At 33.6% G+C, this 22,899-nt stretch overlaps 1 protein-coding gene across 6 annotated transcripts in view; it reads left to right on the forward strand.

Moving 5' to 3' along the window:
- KIAA0825 (KIAA0825 ortholog) overlaps positions 1–22,899 on the forward strand; it is a 383,109-nt gene that overhangs the window by 105,312 nt on the left and 254,898 nt on the right. For all 6 annotated transcript variants that reach the window (XM_057739207.1, XM_057739203.1, XM_057739227.1 and 3 more), the window contains 6 exons: positions 5,988–6,082; positions 9,363–9,590; positions 10,793–11,058; positions 12,461–12,611; positions 16,846–17,036; positions 19,400–19,582. In XM_057739207.1, the coding sequence (XP_057595190.1) occupies positions 5,988–6,082; positions 9,363–9,590; positions 10,793–11,058; positions 12,461–12,611; positions 16,846–17,036; positions 19,400–19,582 (1,114 nt within the window). The remainder of the gene's footprint in view (positions 1–5,987; positions 6,083–9,362; positions 9,591–10,792; positions 11,059–12,460; positions 12,612–16,845; positions 17,037–19,399; positions 19,583–22,899) is intronic.

The raw sequence follows: 22,899 nt of genomic DNA on the forward strand, positions 1-22,899 counted from the left end.
AGTATTAGAACATCCCCTTGTGATATATGTTATTCATTCATATATTTTTGTAACAAAGCCAAAATTTAACCTGACGTAACTTTATGTAAATGGATCCCTGAAAAGAATGATCTTGAGGGAAATTGTCAAGAAAAATCTTAAATGGTTTATTCAGTGTAGCCATGTTAATCAGTTCTTATCAAAAGCCTTGGTTTCTTAAATCAGGAAGGAAAAGATTTGTTGAATGATGAAAGAAACTAAATGAATCTGAAGTTATCCAGATAGTTAATGTTTTGCTTAGAAACCTTGTGTGGGAGAGAATGGGGGGAAAAAGATCAAGTCATTTGGTTTTTTGCGTATTTGTTTTGATTGAAGCATATTTTGCTAATAAAGATCTTGGAAGGAGTTGCCTACTGTGTCTATGTGACCAAAACAATGTGATGGAAAACAAGGTTTTTTTTTTCATTGTCCAGATGTTTTAAAAATATCCAGGTGATTAACATCACATAGAGAAAATATAAAGATGATTAACCAAATGTTTTACTTTTTACTTTGATGTTTACTACTATATTGTAGATTTAGCCAAATTGGCAGTGCTTTTAGGAATTTGAACATGATGCAACAGATTTTGTAGAGACACAAATATTTTCTGAGAAAGAAAAGATATTTAGCCATTATATTTATTTGCTTTTGTTTGGTCACGATTTGATGGTTTTCTATTTTGGTCATTTCAGAAAAATGATAGGACGTTATTTGACTGTTATGGTATCTTACTGTATTTCCTTTAGTTGATCTTATCTTATGGAGTGGCCTTGGGTTTGATTTATGGGACATTTCTAATACTCCTTCAGAATAAAGCTGTTCTTCGGGCAGTTCCTCAAATTTTCCAAAGGTGGCATCTGAGATTTATCTAAACCAGGAGGTTTCTTGGCCCTCATTTTTCTTTAGCCCCAGCAATGACAAAGAGCAATGGCTGCTTCAATTGGATGTAAGAAGAACACTTAGGGTTTGTCTCAGAAGAATCAAAGATTTCAGATCTTCTGAAAGATTGTTTGTACTCTTAGGGGGTCTTAAGAGGGGTCAAATGGCTTCTAAGAATTCCTTAGCTAGATGGTTAAGGGATTGTATTAGGGAGGCGTATGTAGTTAAGGTAAAGAGGCTCCTAGGGTTTGTAAAGCTCATTACACTAGGACTTTAGCTGTTTCTTGGGCAGAGAGGTCGAAGGCTTCCACATTGGAAATTTGCAAGGTGGCCACCTGGGCTTCTCTTCATACTTTTCATAGTATTATCTCTTGGATGTAGTCTCTTCTACAGATTCAGCTTTTGGTGGGAGGTTGCTTGTGAGCCAGAAAGAACAGTGAAGAAAAGAAAGACTTGTAGTTCCCACTCAGAGCTGCCAACAAGGCAAGTTGCTTTGTAGTACACACAATGGGAGCCTATGAAGACCAATTTGGGTGTGAAAGTGGATGTCACAGGGAAGTACTGCCAACCTCTACTCTCTATGAAAGAAAGCAGCAGTGTGGAAACTAACCAGAAGTGTAAAATGAACCACAGTGAACTCCATAGGGAGAGGCTATTCAGCAGCTGGCATTCCTGTGACCCTCTGCGCTCCTCTACTGAGGTCCTTAATCTGGGCGTGCTCTTAAAGAAACTAGTGTTGATTGCAAGCAAATAACTATGTTTTAGAACGATGAGCCAAAATGGGCTACCTTCTAGACAATGCTAATAAGTGCATAGAATGGCCAATATATTTTTAAATAGGTGAAATACTTTGTTAAATGTTCAAAGAGCTCATAAAGTTCGACAATGCCAGATTTTGAAATTAACTATTTTGAATTCCAAATAAATATAAAAATGCCACAATTTGTTAAAATCGTGAGATATCTTATTAGTCTAGATTCATCTAATGTTACTACTGTTACTAGTGTTACTAATCCTGCCTTAAAATAATCCCTCTGACTTCTCTGTATAGGATTAAATTTTTAAAAATCTTTTCAGTGTTGGAAGGGAAGATTGTATTATATAGGTTATAGTAATTGCTCAATAATTCTTTTTCTATCTTACTGTAGAATTGCTCACCAGCAAAAGGAGTCTTGGAAAGCTTATCTTATTTTCTAATTCACCTTGAAAATAGGCAGATGGTTTGTATAAATTTCAAAGCCCATTACTTTGACTGAATAAACATAATGTATTTGGAAACGAAATGATAAATATAATTAACCTTTTTCATAAGTCTTGAACTATAGTTACACAATGGCAAACATTTAATTCCAAGAATAGATCTGCAAAGCTTGTACTTTGAATTAATATTATTTTTCCAGGGTGAATACCTTTTACATCAACTGTTTTTATGACCTATCTGTAGAAAAGTAAAGTGACATTAAGAATCCGAGCATTGCCTCTTCATACCATTGACAACTTGATCTTTATTATTTTTTTCTTCTTTAAAAATATTTTTTGAATAGTCCAGGCGTATAGTAAAACTTTTAAACAGGATGAAAGAATGTATGGTTAAAGTTAAGTCTTTTTCCACTCCACTTGTCTAGTTTCTTTTTCCAAAGGCAACCCCCATGTTAAAATAACATAAAATCTTGTCATACTATACAGAGATTCTTTTTTATTAACAATTGTGTAGAAACACCCCATATTCAGGAAAAACAGCTGAATAGTTTTTTATTGGTGTATGTACCATAATTTAATCAGCTACTCAATAATAGACACATAGAATTCTTTTTTCCTCTTCATTTGCTTCTACAAACAATGATATGGCAAATTTCCTTCAACTATGTCTTATATGTCCTCATATATATCTGGACAGTAAGTTTCTAAAGTGGAATTGCCAAGTAAAACGGAATGATCATAGAGAGGATGAAAAGACAAAACATAGATTGAGAAAAATATTTGCAATATACATATCTGATAAAGACCTTGTATCCAAAATACATAAAGAACTCTTAAAATTCAACAGGAAAACAAAAAACTCATTTTAAAAGTGAGCAAAAGATCTGGAGAGCTCAGCAAAGAAGATCTACAGATGGCAAATAAGCATATGAAAAGATGCTCAGCATCTTAGTCATCAGAGAAATGCAAATTGAAACAAGGAGATACCGTTACACTCCTACTAGAGTGGCCGAAACCCAGAACACTAACAACACCTAATTCTGGCAAGGATATGAAGCAACAGGAACTCTCATTCATTGCTAAAAGGATTGTAAAATAGTACAGTCTCTTTGGAAGATGGTGAGGTTGTATCTTATAAAGCTAAACATTGTCTTATATGATCTAGTAATCACACTTATAGGTATTTATGCAAATGAGTTGAACATATGTCCACACAGAAACCAGCACATGAATGTTTACAGCAGTTTTTTTCATAACTGCCAAAATTTGGAAGCAGCCAAGATGTCCTTCAGTAGGTCAATGGATAAACTGTGGTATGTCAATACAGCAGAATATTATTCACTGATTTAAAAAAAAAAAGAGATATCAAAAAAAACAAAAACATGGAGGAAACTTAAATGCATATTGCTAAGTGAAAGAAGCCAATCTGAAAATCCTACATACTATATGATTCCAACTATAGGACATACAGGATAAGCAAGAGTATAGAGGCAATAGGGACTCCCCTGGTGGTCCAGTGGTAAAGAATCCACCTTCCAATTCAGGGGATGCGGTTTCAATCCCTGGTCGGGGAACTAAGATCCCACATGCTGCGGGGCAACTAAGCCCCCGTGCCACAACTACTGAGCTCGCATGCCTCAACGAGAGAGCCTGTGTGCCTCAACGGGAGAGCCTGTGTGCCGCAAACTACAGAGCCCATGCGCCCTGGAGCCTGCGCACTGCAACTAGAGAAAGAAAACCTGCATGCCACAATGAAGATCCTGCGAGCCACAACTGAGACCTGACACAGCCCCCTCCAAAAAAAATAAAGAGAAAAAAAGTATACAGACAGTAAAAGATCAGTGGTTGCCAAGGGGAGTGAGGAGGGGAGGAGAGGTGAGTAGGTGGAGCACAGGGGATTTTTAGAGCAGTGAAATTAATTTGTATGATAGTAATGGTAGATGCATGACATTATGCATTTGGCAAAATTATACAACTGTGCAACACAAAAAATGAATGCTAGTGTAAATTATGGACTTTAGTTAATAATAATCTATCAATATTGGTTCATCAATTGTAACAAATATCCCACACCAATGTAAGATGTTAACAATAGAGGAACTGAGGGCAGGGGGAGGGGGAGTATATGGGAACTCTCTACTTTCTGCTCCACTTTTCTAAAAAGCTAAAATGCTCAAAAAACTAAAGTCTATTAATTTTTTTTAAAAAAAGTGTGGACATTTAGAGAGAGTTCCAAGCCAGTCTGCCATATCTATTTCGACTAACAGTATTTTTGTTACGCAGAATTGTTTTATGGCTTCTGTGTCTTTCTGAAAAGCCTCTACCTTGTATCTTTTGGGAAAAAAACTCCATTTTTTTTTAATAACCTTATAGTTTCACTTTTCTTTATTTAAAAATCTGCTTAATCTGGATTTTATTTCAATATTGAAATTGATCCTTATTAATAACACTATCTCTGCAAAAGATGCAATAAAACGCAAGCCATAGAGAAAGCATTTTAGGTTAAATGGCATAACACTGATCTAAAACCTTGTCTATGTTGTGATGTGTGTTGCAAAATGAAGCAGGATTCCTCAGCTGCAGTCCATGGCTCCTTGAGAATCATGAATGTGCTTTGCAAGAGGGCCTGGGAATCTCCACTAGCACGTGTGAGTGTGTATGTGTGCACACAGGCACATTGTGCACTTCGGATGAAGTGTTCTGTCACTTTAATCAAGTTCTCAGGAGTGTTCACAAATCCGAAATTATTCAGAAACACTAGAATTGAGGGAAATTTTCATCAGAATAAACTGATAAAATTTCTCAAAAGGGTGTTGTTAAGGCCTACCAAATGGAATATTTACCTTTTGAGAGAATGTTTCTGTGAATTTTGTTACTTAGGAATCATTCATTGTTAAGCTCATAGAACCATGTTTAGAAAAAACAAACAAAAACTTCACGTATTTTCTAGATGGCTATATTTGTCATAAGCCCTAACAATAAGAATGACTGATATTTGGATGTTTGTTTGCCCAGGACATAAGGAGATACTGACTCTTAAGATTATTAAAATAAAAGAAAAATTAACCATGGTATATAATTCATCATCATATATCAAGTCTAAGCAAAACCAAAAGATAATTACTAAGTTATTCATATCAAACTAAACAATAATTAATAGAACCATAACAGAAAATGGAAAGATTTCTTTTCAGCATATTTATTCATTACATTTTTGTAGGTCTATTTTTCCCATGGAAAGAATTTCTTAATTCTAAAAAATAGAAGTTGAGGAAGTATTTCCATTTTAGAAGCTAGAGATCATTTCATATCTCAGTGTCTCTGTTTTTCCAATGAATTATTGATAAACTTATTAAGAGTATAATTTTTCCTGATATACTAATGTTTATCCATGTTTTTGTTCTCTCATTTCAAAAACAAAAATACTAGTGTGCTAAAGAACACCACCAGTTTTTAAAGCAGTACTGTAGAATTTAACTTTTTAAATGAACAAGGAGATTATTTACTTTGTACTCTTAACTTATCCTACATTATTAACATGAAAATGAATTAATGACAAAAGCATCTGAATTTTACATATTATATATGCATGTACATCAACTATAAATATAAATAGCATGTAAATTCCATCAATTTGTCTGTGTAGTAAAGAACTCTATATTTTGATCCTGTCGTTATTGTAATGGTGATATCACCTTACATCTTGTTGACTATATTCTTTGTATCTTGATTGTGTGTGTGTGTGTGTGTGCACGTGTGTGTGTGTGTGTGTGTGTACTATGGATAGAGCTTTGCTAAGTAATTGATTTTAACGTATTAATCACATCTAGTATGGTTTGTTTTTCTTAATGTATGTTTGTGTGTTGGTTTTCTTTTCTATTGCATAGGAATCTTGGAGCCATCCAGTAGAGAAGTTGTAATAGGGAAACCTAGAATAAATGAAACCAGTATTCCTTCAGAGCAATTGCTACCAGTAAAAGAGGTAAGTGAAGAAAAATGGGTGGTCGTTTCTTATTCATATGTAATAGCATAATCATTTTTGTGTGACTCCATTATGAATTAAAATGTCTTGAGTTTTACCATTTGCCACTAAAAAAATAATTCCTGGTTGAAAATTGTCATTAATTTTGACGAAAATTGAATTTAGTGGGAACACTGCTCTGTTGAACAATGTGTTCCATGGAAGGAGCAGGGAGCTGGCAATGAAGAGGTCTTTGTTCTCATCCCAATTTAGGATCTACACCTTTAGAAATTGGACTGTAGACAATTATTGAAAAGTGAGAAAGTGGAGATTAAAAAGGAAAGGAAAGAGGAAAGAGTAGTTTGAACCGGCCTCTTATTTTAGTGTGCCCAGCATGTCGTTGTTTGTTCTGAGATCCATTACCACTCTTCCTCTGCTCTGTTCTATATTGTAGAGAAAAACATTTTCTAGGTTCTTGCTTTTTGGACCTGGGTAGGTTTGGCCAATGAAAAGTAATGAGGGAAGATTGGAGGGTAGCTCTTAGAGAGAAAATAGAGGATTTCTTCCCCTTTCTCTGTTTTAGGGAACATCTCCAGGAGTAGCTGTGACACCTTCATCTCCTCCATGCTGCTCCCCACATACAGTCCTCTCCTCATGGAGGTTTCAGGTCCACCTGGCAGGTTGGCCTCTTTCACTGGTGGCCTGAGGAACTACACTTCCATGGCACAGTCCCCATTCTTTGTTCTTCCAGCCCTAGGAGTGGTAGTAGCCTCCTGTTGATTAAAATAGTAAAATAACTGTCTTACTTCATAACCCATGTTTGACTCTTCAAATCTTCTATCACCTTAGTAACTAATACCTTACATTGAAAGTCTTCCTTTCAAAATACCTAGAATGGTTTCTGTTTTCTGAATGGATCTTGATTGATATAGTTGATAAACCTTTGAAAAGGCAAAAGAACATGGAGAAAGCAAGGAAAATAATCAGAAAAAAATCCAAAATTACACATTATGGGTTTTTAAAAAATTATTATTTATTTTTGGCTGCATTGGGCTTTCATTGCTGCATGTGGGCTTTCTCTAGTTGTGGCAGGCGGGGGCTACTCTTCGTTGTGGTGTGCAGACTTCTCATTGTGGAGTCTTCTCTTGTTGCACAGCTTGGGCTCTAGGCACATGGACTTCAGTAGTTGTGGCACACAGGCTCAGTAGTTGTGGCTCATGGGCTTTGTTGCTCTGTGGCATGTGGGATCTTCCTGGACTAGGGCTCAAACCCATGTCCCCTGCATTGGCAGACGAATTCTTAACTACTGCGCCACCAGGGAAGTCCCTATATATTATGTTTTAAATAAAAATCAGAGTAGATATTAAGAAATTAGCATTAGGTAATAGAAAAAAGGGATTTAGTGGGTAATTCCTTTGTACACAGAACAGAAAACCACATTATTTCCTCTTTTTTCTTGGATCAACTAGTAAATGTTCTGTATTCTAACTGGAATGTGTATGATTCCAAACATCAGATGGGAGGAGTAGAAGTAAGCCAACAAACTTTTATATAAATAAATAGATTTCTAGGAGGAGATTTGAGTAGGAAATGTTTTCAATTTTCTTTTTAAGGTCAGCTATTAACATGCTTGATTTTCCATATTTTGAAAAGAGAATTTAGAAGGTATTATAATCACATATAAATTACCATGGGCAAAGGTAATCATCATGGCACACACACATGAAGTTGCTGTGACCATGGCAATTAACAGCAATTTCCCCCGTAACATATTTCCTTGAATGCATGAATGAATGATTTTAATGAATAGACATGCCCTGATGGGGGAACAAAAAACAGAGTTTTACTGTTGTTGTTGTTGTAATCTTTAATTTTTATGAAGATAGGTTCCTTTTTATGTTTGTATCATAAATGTGTGCCAAGAAAATATCATTATAGCACAGGACTACACACATGGCACTTTCAAAGTTTCACTTATGAGAAAAGAAGTTGTATGAGCTGAGTAGATTCAATTATTGATTCATTTTGTGTAAAAATGAGAGATGTATCTTTAGGCAGGCCCTATGATGTTAAAGGTCCAAATAAACTTTAGAAAGGAAATTTCATTTACATCTTAATTACAAGAATAATGTGAAGGAGAGCCACTTTTTTCTGATTATAGAGTTATGGAATCATAGAATTTTAGCTCTAGAAGATGAATCACCTTTACTACTTTGTACTGTATATACAAAAAGCATTAAATTAATGCTTAGTGGGATGATGTATACAAGAAAATTAAGCTAATGATCATAATCTCGGTAATTTTAGATTGAGAGAGACCATAGAAATCATTCAATTCAGCTCTTTTATTTTTCCAACAAAAAACTTGAGATCCAGAAAAGAAAGTAATTCAACTAGGAATATCAAGCCTAGAGTCTTCTGAAATTGGTGTACGTAAATTATTACTATGAACAAGACTACACTAAAACAGAAGTTTAATCCTAAGCATAGATGCAGCCTACTATCCATAGTGTTTTTATACTTTAGAGAACATTAGAGGACTTGAGGGAAATATGCATTTGTAAACATATTGCCACATGAGCCAAAGACCGAAAGAATAAAAGAAAAGAGAATAACACCAGCCTTGACCGCAGCCTCTCCCAATCCCCACAAACAGAGCAGTGCAGGTCATTTTAATTTCTCATTTTCTAAAACAAAAGTAGTGCTGCTTACCACTTTGTGGGTGGAGAAACTAAATAAAATTCTAAAGAAATAAAAATCTAGAAACATTAAGTGGTATATTTTCTCTGAGAAATTTATTTCTTATTGCTATTTTTGGAGCTTGTCTGGATTTCTGAGAGTGAAAAAGAAATAAAAGATTGAATATTAAATGCTGTCTTATGTTGCAATACTTGTTAACAATAAACTATAAAAAAGACTATAAAAATCTAATTTAGGCTTTATTAAATATATTGAATTTAAAGTTTGCTTTATGTGATAAATAGTAAGTGGAACTTGCAGCTCTCATAAAGATGGTTTTATTGAACTTATTTAAGAGATTGTATTTTGAAAAAAGTTCTTGATTAAATCCACTGATGAATTAAAATGAAATGTCAGTATATTACTGTGTGTAAAGAATGCACATGTTTTTGTATATTGCTTTATTCACTGGGTAATGTTTTTAGGTTATAAGAATGGCTTTTACAGTTTATCAAAGCATGCCTATATGCAACATGCTGAAGGAAAGTAATAATTTTATATCTCTAACAATAGAAAAACTTGAGTTATGATTAATATAACTTCATATAAATTTATATTTCAGCCTACTTTACTAGGTTTTGGCTGGAGAAGTGCATTTAAAGAAGTGTCTCTTCCCATGGCACATTGTATAACAACAGTCATTGAAGATTTTTCGGCAAAAATTCTCCAACAGGAAAAAAATGAAAGGTCTTCAACCAGGAGCTATGCTTTGAACCTTGTAAATGTCCAGCAAGTTTGGCAGGATAGCTATGTGGTTCCTGAGGCAGACCAACCAAAGAAAATTGCAAAGGCAAGTATCTAATGAAATCCTTTCAAATTAGATTGGCATATGAGTTTTGTTTTGTTTTATTTTTTTTGTATGAGCCATTGCAAAGGGAACCAATAGAAAAATGATGGAGTCTCTTAGGAAACCCTTGGCACTTGACCCAGAACGAGTTTTCTTCTCCGGTATTCATGGGCCACTGTGCTAGTAAAAAGGACTTAAACCTGCTGCCAACTTTTTGCTCCATGAATCTGGGGCAACTAGAGAGAAGGCCTCTGTGACTTCCTGGGGAGTTGGGAAACTACTTGTTTGGGTTATACCTTTGAATGACTCCAGGAGAAATTTAGGAGTTTGAAGGAGTTACTGTCTTATCGGTTTGGGCAACTTTTAAATATTTACAACTTAGTGAACATTCTATTAACATCAGTGTTATCAGTGTTTTGAGAGTCACGGAACATACTAAGAAAATAGGAAGTAATTATGTAAATAGAGATATAGTTCGTATTAAGTCCACAGCGAGGTTAGCAACCTATCACAGAAATGTTTTTGAAAGAGAGTTTTTAAAGGTGGCCTTAATTCCCTACTGCCACCGGGAGACTCCAGAATATTCCCCAGGGAACACTTGTGGCTGACCTGAAGCGGAGGCAGGTTGCAGCTTCCCATCCATCCATTATACCTCCTTTGCCACTAAGAAAGAGTAAATTCATAGCTAGTGAAAAGCTCCGTGCATCACTTCTGAAAGTTTCTGACTCTTTACCAATAAGAAGATGCTATATGAGATTGTTTCTGATGCTTTTAGATTATTTACGTGAAACTGATATAACCTTATTTATATGTGATGATTAATTAAACAAAGCTTTTATCAAAATTTAGCAAAAAACACCAGGAATAAGTTAAAAATAATGTAATCATAGATATATATTTTCTGAGTTCTATTAACTACAAATAAAAGTATTGTCATGTAAAGCTATTTCATGAGTTTTCCATAATGTCTCTCTGGTAAGCATAAAGTTTGAATGTTATATACAGAGAAGCATCATTTTGGTATTTCTTTATTTGACATAAAACATTTAACTTTCTGCAACTGAGAAATCGTTTGTTGTAAAGTTGTGTCATTATATTTATGCTTGATGCCAAATTCATTATTTTGGAATTTAGCTCCCCTGTACATAAATTACACGGTGCTGGCAGAATACAAATAACTCAGTGGTACATTTATTTCTCCCTAGTTTTGTTCTGACATCATGGAAAAACTTGATACAATGCTTCCACTGGCTCTGGCATGCAGAGATGATTCTTTTCAGGAAATTAGAGCAAACTTTGTGGAGGCTTGTTGTAAAGTGGCAACAGCTGTCCTGGCCAGACTGAAAGAGAGATGCAAGGAGTTTCCTTCCAAATCACCTCTGAAAAACCTGCACACGCTCCTCTCCACGGCAGTGTATGTCTTCCAGCATTTTATGCAATATGATAATTTGATGAAAGAAAATACTAAGAAGTGAGTGTCATTTATATTAAGTTGATGGCCATGCTTAAAGTACCATGTAATCTTTGGATATCACATAAGTGGAATTTTGATAATAATATTTGAGAGGAGAAAATAATAACAGTGAATTATTTTCACTTGTCTTGACTAGGAAATATCAAAAAGGTAGAGCATGGGGTGTATTAAACCAGATACACAGATAGTAAGAAAGATAGGTATTCCCTCTAAAGGCCCACTTAGACGACTCTTGCATTTCCCATTCTGTAATCTGGAACAACTATTTTCGGCATGTTGTTATGACATGACCAAAAAAAACCCCTTCCATTCTGTAAGGACATTGTACTGACTACCCTGAAAAAAAAAAAATAAACTTCCCTTTTTCACACAAAACAATATTTGTGGAAAATGCCCTACTCTTTTGTTCCTAGGCCAACTAGATGTTAGGAGCTGACATAGAAAAGAGATGAATTTCAATCTATTCTGCTGACCAATGTAAACATATTTCAGAACATCCATTTAATGATAAGCTGCCCTTCATATTTGAAGAGGAAGCATCCGGCAGTCTTAATGCTCATGTATTAGTGGTCCAAAATGACCAAATGTTGTCTGGATAGAGAATAAAAATGACCAAAGGTATTATCACATGGTCTATCCGGCTACTCTCGTGCTCTCTAGAAGACAGCACACCCTTGCAAAGGGAACATGTGGACTGGGTAGTCTAGTGTGAGCCCAAGAATCTAGTCCATATTCCTTATTTAGCCTTTGCAGTCCGTTAGTAGTAATGAAAGGAAGCATAAGAGAGTGTACTAAAAAGAGCTAAAGATAAAAGTAAATTTGGCTTGATGTAGGATATGACTATGATATTTCTTTAATTCTCGTAAGTAGTCAGATTGTTGAATTTATAAACAAAATGTGCCAGCAATCACTTTATTTCTGTAGAATATTGTAAAACAGTTTATGAGATAATTGACATCTACAAAATTACAATTTTTAAAATAAAAAGAGTGTGTTTGTGGGATGTGTGATAGCTTTACAAAAGTTGGTTCTGACAAATGCGTGTTGTTCTCTGTAATAACGATAACCTAATGCCTAAATAATGCACTGATCTCTAATAATAGGCTTACAAAGAATACTTTTATTTTTGAATGATGTATTGACAATGCAGTTTGTCTCAAGCTGAAGTGCATATTTGTGGAACAGCAGATGTACATTTTCAAAGAACTTGCAAAACAAAGACCAGGTTTTTTGTTTTTTTTTTTCCTTCTTGGAAAGTGAATGTGGTTGCAGACTTCAGCATTAGGAGGAAATGAATGATTGATATCTAATAATCAAAACCATTTGTAGTACTGGAGATTGTTACCTCCTACTGCACGGACCTTAAATCTCTGTCTCTTTGATCATTCCCTCTGAACAGACCCATATTCCTGGTGCCTGTCCAACGATATCAGGAATTCATCAACACTCTACAGTTTCAGGTTACGGACTACTGCCTCAGAGTTTGTGCTACAAGCATTTTACAGGATGCTGAGAGCCACCACTGGGATGACTACAAAGCTTTTTATGAGGTGTGAAGTTAAGTTTACTATCCCTCCTTTTTACACAAATATGTTTTACTGCCTACCTGCTTTCTGGCTAATTAGAAACATGAGCTTGGCATTACTAACACACGAAGGCTGTTAGGATAATATTTTTTAAATATTGAATTTGTACTTAGAAAAACACAGTTTTTTAAAACCTGAAATAATTAGAACTCTCCTTCTGCTTAAAAGTAAAAATAACGTAATCTGAGCTGCAGTGTTTCAGTGCTATATAATAAGTTGAAATATAATGGTATACAATGGAAACTCAAAGAGAAAACAATACCAAAATACTACAACTTTATATTGTTTTCAAAGGGACCAGTAATAGGTATCCTTGCATTTTTTTTCTCGTTATAGATTTCCATCTGTGTCTGATAAATATTTTTTATTAAGCAGCTTTATTCTTTATACTTAATTTTTTCTTCTTATTGTATGTTCTTGTGCATGTGCTTTAAGACCCATCTGATCATTTATAGCTTACCTATTTTCATTTAACCCATGTTTTGAAATCCCAAATTTCTACTGAATTAAAGTCTAATGATTCCCAGTACAACCAAAGCCAAGATCAATGCAAGTTATTCATCATCAGGCTTCATTAGCTTTCCTTCCACTGAATCCCATAGATTATACATTAACCACAATACTTGAAATCCCTTGAAATTGACTTCAGGGCAGGGTGAACCTTTTATAAGATCTTAATCAAGATAAAAAAAGCTCATCAGTCAAGCCCACCTTCAGTAGTTTTTCCTACTTACCCCTTCCTCCAGATTGAAGCTTACGATTTTTGTTTTTCTTGACTGTCCTCATAACTATGGTGTATTGAGAAAAACAGAGTGGAGTTTTATTCAGTGAAGTCACTCCTGTCACCTTCCTGACACTGAAGATTCCCATGGTTCCATTTATGCCTGAGTTATTATCGTAATAAATGTTGTCACAATGGAGAGGAGCAGCTTAGAAGCTTTTCTAAAGGGCTTTCCACTTTTTCTAAGACCATTTCATCTCTTCTTTAGAGGCCCTTCCCAAATACTTTTTCTTTTTGCAAGAGCATCCATATAGGGTTTTCCAAACCTGACAAACTTCACACAGCAGTGAGCAGAATGAAAATGAGAAAGTGGTATGGTGCAGCTGGTAGCCTGAGATAAGAATAAAAGTGTCCGGCTTCCCCTCTCCTGGCAGCATCTCAAATCCTTTATTTGCTTTGAGGTAGACAGAGGGGTTGAAAAGGAATCCATCTCATGTTTCAAACTATTTCAATGTGTCAGTGAAATAATGAGCAATTTTATATAATGTTTCCCTTGAAGAACAGGTATCATCTCACTATATGTCCAATATAGGGGTATTATGTTTCCTCATGCAAATTGGGAGCTAGAGGAGTTGTACAGTATAAATAGTAAGTAGATGCATTGAGAACCTGTTATTGAAGTTACCAAGTATTTAAAAAAAAAAGAAAAAAACAAAAAACAAAAAACAAATTACCACATAACATGCAGCTCTTAGATCTTATGACAAGGCTTTAGCTTACAAGACAGAAATAACAAGATAGCTACCCTGTGATTACATGGTACTGTAGCTTCCATATACTTACATGGTCAGTAGTTACAATTTAATTGCAGAGTTAGTGGTTGTTATTGATGCTCAGAAAAATAAAGTGATACTGTTTTTCTATTTACCAAAAATAAGAACCTTCTAAAAATAGCACAGATTTTAAGCTGTTTTGACAACTGGAGTACCTGACATGGTTTTATCCCGTTTACTACATCCCTCTCTCCTCCTCTCCCCATTATTCCAACTGATTTGTGAAACAGGACTAGTATGTTTTTGGCAGGGCTGTTTTGAGAGGAGAGGAGATGAAATCTGCCTGATTGGAGGTGAAGGGCAGGATAGAGATCTCAGGGGAACCTATCGCCATGTGTAGAGTATAGTAAAGAAATAGAAAAAGAATTTATAAGATACAGAGCAATATTTACTCATGTTTTGTCATATCAAGTGAGTCCTAGATACATCATTTCCGTTTTCTAAACTGTCAGGTTGAGAGAGCCAAAGAGTTCAGTATCTCTCTGATGAGGTGCTGGTCAGATGGCACAGTGGGTGTTCAAATTACGTTTAAAATTAAGCTTTTAATATAGTTGACATCTGCTCAATTTTATCAACTTGTGTTTTCTAATAGTCAAAGAATAAAGAATTGTCTGTTCAAAGATAATATTGAGTGGCTTATATAATAAAGCCCAGCTGCTTGTTTCCTGATATATAATCTAAATAAAAGCTCACATCTGTTTATATTATAGTGGGTCTACAAAAATAACAGATGTTTACTAGCAGAATACTTTTGAAATGACAACAAATAAGGAAACAGTTCAGAAAAATAAATGAATCACATTTAGTTTAATGAAAACCCTTGCATACATTGAACTTAAACACATTTTGAAGAAAATTATGGGAAAGATGACCAGCTTGGAATGTTTTTAAGCAAACATGAAGTTTATATTTTTAAAAGTCTTAAAAATAAGTATATTTCACTTTTAGAAGACGAAATCTGTGTGCCTAAAGTTATTTTTATTTTCTCATTTATTGTTAAAAGGTAGCTATTAAGGAAATTGTTTTTTTATATTTTGAAAACTATGAGGAATCATGTTGGCCATGTTATTATAGGCACCCACACACTGCCATGGAGAAAGTGTAAATAATTCAGGTCAGTAATGACATAGGCTGGGTTGGTTTTGCTTTAATTAACATACAACACATAAAGTAATAAAGAAAATCAAGCATTAAAATTCCTCTCTTACCTGAGGAAAATTTTTAAAGCATTCTTTATCACAGAACACACAACAAAGAAAATATAAGGAACTAAAATTTTGCAACTTTTGCATTAATTTTGTAATTTTTTTCTTAAACATTTTTGATGTACATCTAGTCAGCAAGTCAGAAGTGGTCAAAGTCCCCACCAGTTTGAACTTGACTCTTTGATGTTTTGATGTCCAAGTTTACCACGCAAGGAGAACAATTCACTCATTTATAAACTCCATTGGAAAATCAATAGATAATAACTATAGATTATTATTATTTCAGTGACTACAAAAGATTTTAGTAATCAAAGAAGATACCAGAATGATCTATAAGGAGTATCTGGATAAGAAACTATCAACTTTAGGTATAGGAGAACAGCAGATTTTTTTTTTAAGATGACATTTGTTTGAGAAATATAAGTAGTGGGCGAAGCAGAAATTTTAAGTCCAAGAGGATTACTTAGAGATAAATCGGAAAGTTTTTCTTGTTTAATTTTTGATATAGTAACATAATTAAGATAGTGTTTGAAAAACACATTCTTCAAACTTCAAATAATCTATTTCAAATAATCTTTTAATCTGGTCTGAAGAAAATGAGGAAACTACTAGCATACCTCCCTGAGAGGTTGTAATTCACTTGAGGCTACTTCCTCATTTCTGCCTATTTCCCCTTGGCTTTGGCTGTTGTTGGGTCTCATTCTGTGGTCAGGGAAACTTGGCACAGAGAAGAGGTCTGTAGTGGGGTGGGAAGGAATGAGAATCTGGCCCTTTGGAGGTATAAAGTACTATAAAAATACTAGGAATTGATGATAACATCTGCCTAGGCTTTACAAAATCTTGCAGAATCAGTGTTTTGTAGTATCTGTTTCTTGTATTGTTGGTAAAACTCAATGGATGAAACAGCCTACTATAATCATCTTCAATAGTTACCCACTCCCTTTGTTTTCATGCACGTTGATAAGTTTATTTTTGCTCCTGTCAGTTCATTATAATGTGAAATCTAAAACATTTATAAAATGATACTAATAATCTCAGGAAAAATATACATACTTAAACAATTTAAATGATTAAATTTTAATTTTAGAAGAATTGGCCCACTATCTTAAACTAGCATGACTTCGTTTAGCAGTTATAAAGACGATTATTTTAAAGTAAAATTTAAACTCTAGACCAGGAGTGGGTAAATCAAAGCTATGCTAGGTTAAATGCTTGTGGTCTGGGTTTGCATGAGAATATCTGGTCTCATAATTGAAATAAAACATATGTTCCTTTGTCAATAAGGATGTTTTACATCTTGTCAAAAATCTTTCTTGGTTATCTAGTGTGTCAGACTCTTCAGCTATTTCCTTTCAGCCTAAACTAATTAGGTTTATAGAAAGCAAACTGACATTTGGAAAGATGTGATTCTCTTGTTTAATGTGTGGTGGTTTTGCCAGGGGGAAAGATGCTCCTTCTCGCTCCAGATGTGGCATTATTTCTTCTGGGCACTTCATCACGATCTCTGGACCATTCTGCCCCCTAAGTTAGCCCAAGAGATTCTAGCAGAAGTGCTGGAGAAATCTTTGGGTCTCCTGGCATCCAGATATGCTCAGGCCCATCCCAGTTATAAGAGAACTCCACAGATAAGGTAATTGAAGTTGCGAAAAACATTGCTTTTCAAGAAATCTTTTTCGTCAGTTGTATAAAGCAGAATGTAATTCTGAATCTCATGACTTAACTCCTTGTATATTTAACACATTTCTAACATCTGAAAGGAAATCATATTCAATTCTCCTGAAATACTTAAGTAGAAATGTGGAACTGGAATCAAAATAACTTTGTTCTTTTTTCTTCTTCAAATTGTATATAAAACCCACTTGTTTCTTAAAAGTGGGTCAAGATGTGTTGCAATCTAGGACATAGATATCCAAAGGTTAATAGATAAGATAAAGAGAGAAAATTAAGGTCCTGAAATAGAGAAGAAAACAGCAGTGTTCTGATGAAGTAATTTGACTTTGATATTCTAGGCAACCAGGGGATTTTAGTTTTTGTTTTTCCTTTTTTTTTTTTTAATGTCTTTAAATAGTGTAGTTAATCTTCATTAAGGAAACTTTGTCTAAAAATTTTTCTCTTAATATTCTAATTTCTTATTTCCTCTTTTCCTTTATTTTTTTCCTTTTCTTTTCATTAAGTATTACTAAAAGCCAGTTCAACAAAATGTACAATCATAGAAAATGAGGAGCAGCAGTCACTAGGGTCTCAAATTAGACTGAATTATAGTCCAGTTCTATGGGTTGTCTAGGCAATGGATGTTACAGAAATCTGCTTACATGACAGCAATGGTCTATACAAAGTGGAGGCTTCTGTTTTTACAAACATTCTGACTAATGTGATTAAGACCTGCCTTTCAGCTATACAAAAATTTTTTTCTTTTTAGATATACTTTAGAGGAAACTAAAAACATCAGAGGCTTTTTTTTTGTTTCCAGTAGGAATTATTTTTCTCATCAAGCACGCTGCATTTGAAGGGCATTTAGGTCCTGCTACAGTATTCCATAAATATGGTATTTTGAACAGACTGTTTTGAATTACTGAGCAAGCATTTTTTTATTTTTTTAAAACATTGAAATCTGAAGAGTAGATGGAAAATTCCTTTTGAGAGCAAAGAATACCTTCGTTCTTTTCCTTATGTGGCTTAAATCACTTTTGACTGTGAGGTGGCAAGTCATTATGAGATGCTTATGAAATCAGATTTACTATTAGCTCATGAAATAGGTAGTATATTTAATTAATTAACAGTATTATAGAGACTTTTGGTTTCTATTTTTCTGGGTAGTTACATAAAAATGCCATGCAAAGCTAGAGTTATCTCTCCTAGTTTTTATAAGTAAAATAAATATTTTTATTTGAATGGTTAATTCTAAAGCATCAATATTGTGGAAATCAGATTTCACAGGCATGTATGTGTTTGTGTCTGTGTGTGTATATATATATATATATTGGATTTGCAATTGCTTAATTAGCAATTAGAGTGAGTGGATGCAAACTACAATTAAACCTTCCTAAGGGTGATTCTTGATGCTTTTAGAATTCCAGTAGCTTCCAACTGTTATATAACCAAAACCATATATATGATTTATATACAATATGTTATATATTATTAATATATGTATACATGTATTATATATAATACATTTGAAGCCAAAATGTCATTTTAAAATCTCCTCAAACTTGTTTCTTATCACTTCAAAATTTTTGTCTTCTATTTCTTTAGCACTGAATTTAAAGGAAAAAAAAGAGGAAATTAACAACTCTGTACAATTTCATCATATACCAAAATAACCTTTAAACAGATCCTAAGAGCTCTATTAAAACTAAAGAAAGAATCAAAGAAATGAGTTTATGAGTAAGATAAAAATATAGCATATTTGCCACAAATTTATTTAATCTTGGAAATTTCTGAAAGTATAGACTTTTCCATTTGTGCTTCTGGTGTCATTTTTTCTTATCTCTTACTTGCTGGGAGAACATGCTGCCCAATCTCGTAACTTTCTTTTGACACCTTGTATGAGGTGTCCTCATCTCCTTGGATGAGGAGAATTGTTCTGCTATCAAATTTTTACCTATCATACATATATGGATAATGCACATTTTCTTTTAATCTGACATTTCTTTTGCTGAATTTAATTTCAAAGAAAACCTCTTGAGCTTCTTGAAAAGAAGAATGGTATCTTGATAATGCAACATGAACTTTTTTTTTTTTAAAGTGCTCCTAAAACATTTCACTGGATATCCCTAAAGATAATGAATGGTATTATGGGTTAGCTAACACTTAGAAACTCAAAAGTTAGCTTTGATGTTTTCTATCTGTTTTTGATCTCTGAATATTTAATAGAAGTAGAAAAAATATTTCTATTCTTACACGTACTTAATATAATATCTATGGATGATGGTGTATATACCAAGCAGAAAAATGATTTTAACATGGTTTTCTTCTTTTACTTTCCAACAGACTTGATGTCACAACAATTTTAATATGCACTGAGAACATGCTATGGTCAGTTTGCACATCTGTACAGAAGCTTTTGAATCCTCATGAGTATGTAGATGATAAAATTTTTAAAATTCATACCCATTGTAATAATCTCTTCACAACATTAGTCATTTTGACTTCACCATTAACTGAATTATACCGGTAAGTATCAAATATATTTTCTTTTTAGCTGTTATGGTATGTAAAATAATGTGATTTAACAGCGTTATTTTCATGCTACTTACTGAATTGTATGAAGTAACACGTAGAAATTTATTGAAGTGCATTTTTGATATTGCGAATTGAGCCATTTTACAAAGCTAACATTCACCAACAGAGGTTTCTTCATTCTCAAAGTAATTTGGTCCTAGTAATGTGGTTTATCTCTATTGGTTGTTCCTATTCAGCTGAAAAGTCTCCAATACAAGCAGGATCATTTCCAGCATCACTATTTGAGTTGTTTAAATGATCAAATTATAGTAATGGATTGGTTATTTCAGTCATAGCTTGATTAGTCTATGAAAAAATAAATCATATCCAATGATTTCATGCTCCTTTTAAAAATATTTTTTAATTTTTAATTTGATATAAAGTGATTTTCTCTAATAAAAATATTTAAAAGTGATTCTAAAATATTCTCAAGGGACTTCCCTGGTGGTCCAGTGATTAAGACTCTGTGCTTCCACTACAAGGGGTACGGGTTTGATCCCTGGTCAGGGAACTAAAATCCTGCATGTTGCGCTTTGTGGCCAAAAAAAATAAAATAAAATAAATAAAATAAAATATTCTCAAATCTGAAAGAGCCCTAATGGTTCCATACTTTCAGTTACTCTTGCCATCGATTTGCATTTTTAGTGTTAGACTTTCGTGACTGAGCTAGTAATTGCAAGGCGGAATAGGAATAAGTAAATACATTTTTAAAATGTTGAAATATTTTACTTAGCTAAACAAATAAGATTTAGGGAAATTAAAAAATTTGAACTACTTTTATGGTTTATTTCATTCAAATTTGTAATATTATAAAAGAGGTTAGAGTAAATCTTATAATAAAACATTAATACACTTTTGTTTAAACCCTCCTCCAAAATAGTCACTTTATCTTGAAAGACTAGATATTGCATATTCTTAGTTTCTTGTATAGTAAAAATTATACATATTTCTATTTCTTAGGATACATTAGGTAAAGTATTTGTTTCTGTACCATTCTGGTAAAGGCAATATATAAATCTTGATTTTTAGTAAATTTTAAGACTTTGGTGTTAGAAATTCTGAGAGTAATTAACAAGTTTTATTTCAATTTCCCTATAATTTTCACCCACTCTTTGACTTTCAACAGAACCATTGTTTATAGATTGCTTCTTCTGGCAACCTTACCATTGAGAACTAATTTTAGAAATGGAGAAATCTTTCAGAAAGAGAAAGAAATAGTGAGATAAATTACCATAAATTTGGGATTATATACATAATGGTGCATAATCATAAAAAGCTCAAGGTCTGAAGCCCATAATAAATCCTAGTAAACTAAACTGATTTACCATAGATGAAAAAATTACTATGCTCTTAGTTCAGTGGGTCATTTCATCTAAGGGGAAGGCCCTGTGAAAATCAGGAACAAAGTTGACAAATTTCATGGATTGGTCATGGTGAGCAATATTGAATTTCATGGTCTGTCACAGATGAATAGAAAAATTTTAACCCCCCAATGCATTTGTAAAACAAATAAATTATTATCAAAGATTGCATATTTTAATAATAATAATGTAACATACATTCATTATTGTTAACCTGTGGCCTTTTGATACATTTTTAAACAACTCTGCAAGTACTCAAATCTCTATGATTTGTGCATTAGATATTGCACTGTAACCTCATTCAGCAAATTTAAATTGCTAATTTCAACCAGGATTGAAGAACATTTTATACTAAGCACTGCCTCTGGTTTTCTTAATATAAAACACAGAGAGTGGTATCGCTTTGAAGCATGAACAGAAGTCTATATATACTTTAATTTTTTAATTATTTCTCAGATCATAAAAATTTTCACAGATTTTATCCATTCATGTTGATATAAAATTTATGATTGCTTTCCTAGAGTATAAATCTAATCTTTAAAATATATTTTGCTTTGTTTTGAAAACAGAAATCTATAGGGCAGCATGTTCCTCACCAAACTGGAAAAAAAAGTGTATGTGTGTTTTGCAAGAACCCCACTGACTTATTTAAGCTTCTTTTCACAGCCAGAATATGAAGTTGTCATATTATTAGTATTTTAGAAAAAAATTGTATCTCTCTCACATTTAAAATTAAACTGTATGCTTTGAGGAATTGGTAAAAAGTAGCAATCAGATGTTGATAGCATTGAATTTTTATAAACGATGCCTGACATTTGTCACTCTATGTGATATGCCTTTTTTGAAGATGACCGCCTTTATTCCAAGTAGTTCTGACAGATAAACTGAATGTATTTTCCTTCCTGAGCCTAGGATAGGACTACTAAAATCCCAGGGCAGAAATATGATTTTTTAAATCTTTTCGGAAAGAATGAAATGTATTTGCAAAAATGTGTATTCTTTTTAAATTCTCCTTTGTAGATTTCTGTTAGAATGTTGTAAAAGGAGTACTTTAGGCTTGTCCTCCAGGGAAAGAGACCTGCTGAAACATAAAATATTCACCATGTATTTTCCAAAACGCTTATTGCTTACAGCTATGCATATCTTCTTTCATAAAGGCAGTTAAGCTGCACTTTCAGAAGGATACTCAATGCACATTCATATACATACCCAGACAGTGACTTCACATATTCCATTTTGCTTGTATAGAATGTTAGTTTTAGTTTGTATACAGCAAATTAAAATTAATTTTTAGAATTTTAGGTAACTGCCATTTAGTTTCAGTTCAACAAATGTCATTGCCTCCCTAGGCCCTATGATTAAGCACCAGGATTAAACACAAGGGATACAGCAGTGAACAAGATAAAATGTTCACCCTCAAGTGATTTCAGAAAGTCTGATAAAATTTTTAACATTAAAATTGAATGTTAAATATATTTCCAAATGTTTTGATGTGTTGTATAAAAACTAAGAGTGGAAACGTTTCGAAAGTTGATTGTCCCCAATGTTACATCATTTAATAACATGGGAAGAATGAATTTTAGTACAAGTGCCAACATAGCAGGCGAAGGCCAGAGTCATCAGAAATAGGTCAGAATGTTGATCACTAAGCCAAGAAACAGCAGGCCTAACTTTGGGGTTCACTTGGTATCATTCACATGGCTTTTGAATCGCTAAATTCCAAGGTATTTCAATGCTTTGTCTGTAGTTTGGTTTCAAACTAGTACCAGGTGTTTTAAGGTTATGGTCTTAGCTTGTTTATTTCATTAGTTATTTGAAATTATTTCACTGTCCCTCACAAAACAGAATGTGTTGGACTAAAACTCTGTTCTTCATACTTCAAGAATGTCTGGCACATTCAAAACAGGT

Source organism: Hippopotamus amphibius, chromosome 1, assembly GCF_030028045.1.
Source record: "Hippopotamus amphibius kiboko isolate mHipAmp2 chromosome 1, mHipAmp2.hap2, whole genome shotgun sequence".
NCBI lineage: Eukaryota > Metazoa > Chordata > Mammalia > Artiodactyla > Hippopotamidae > Hippopotamus > Hippopotamus amphibius.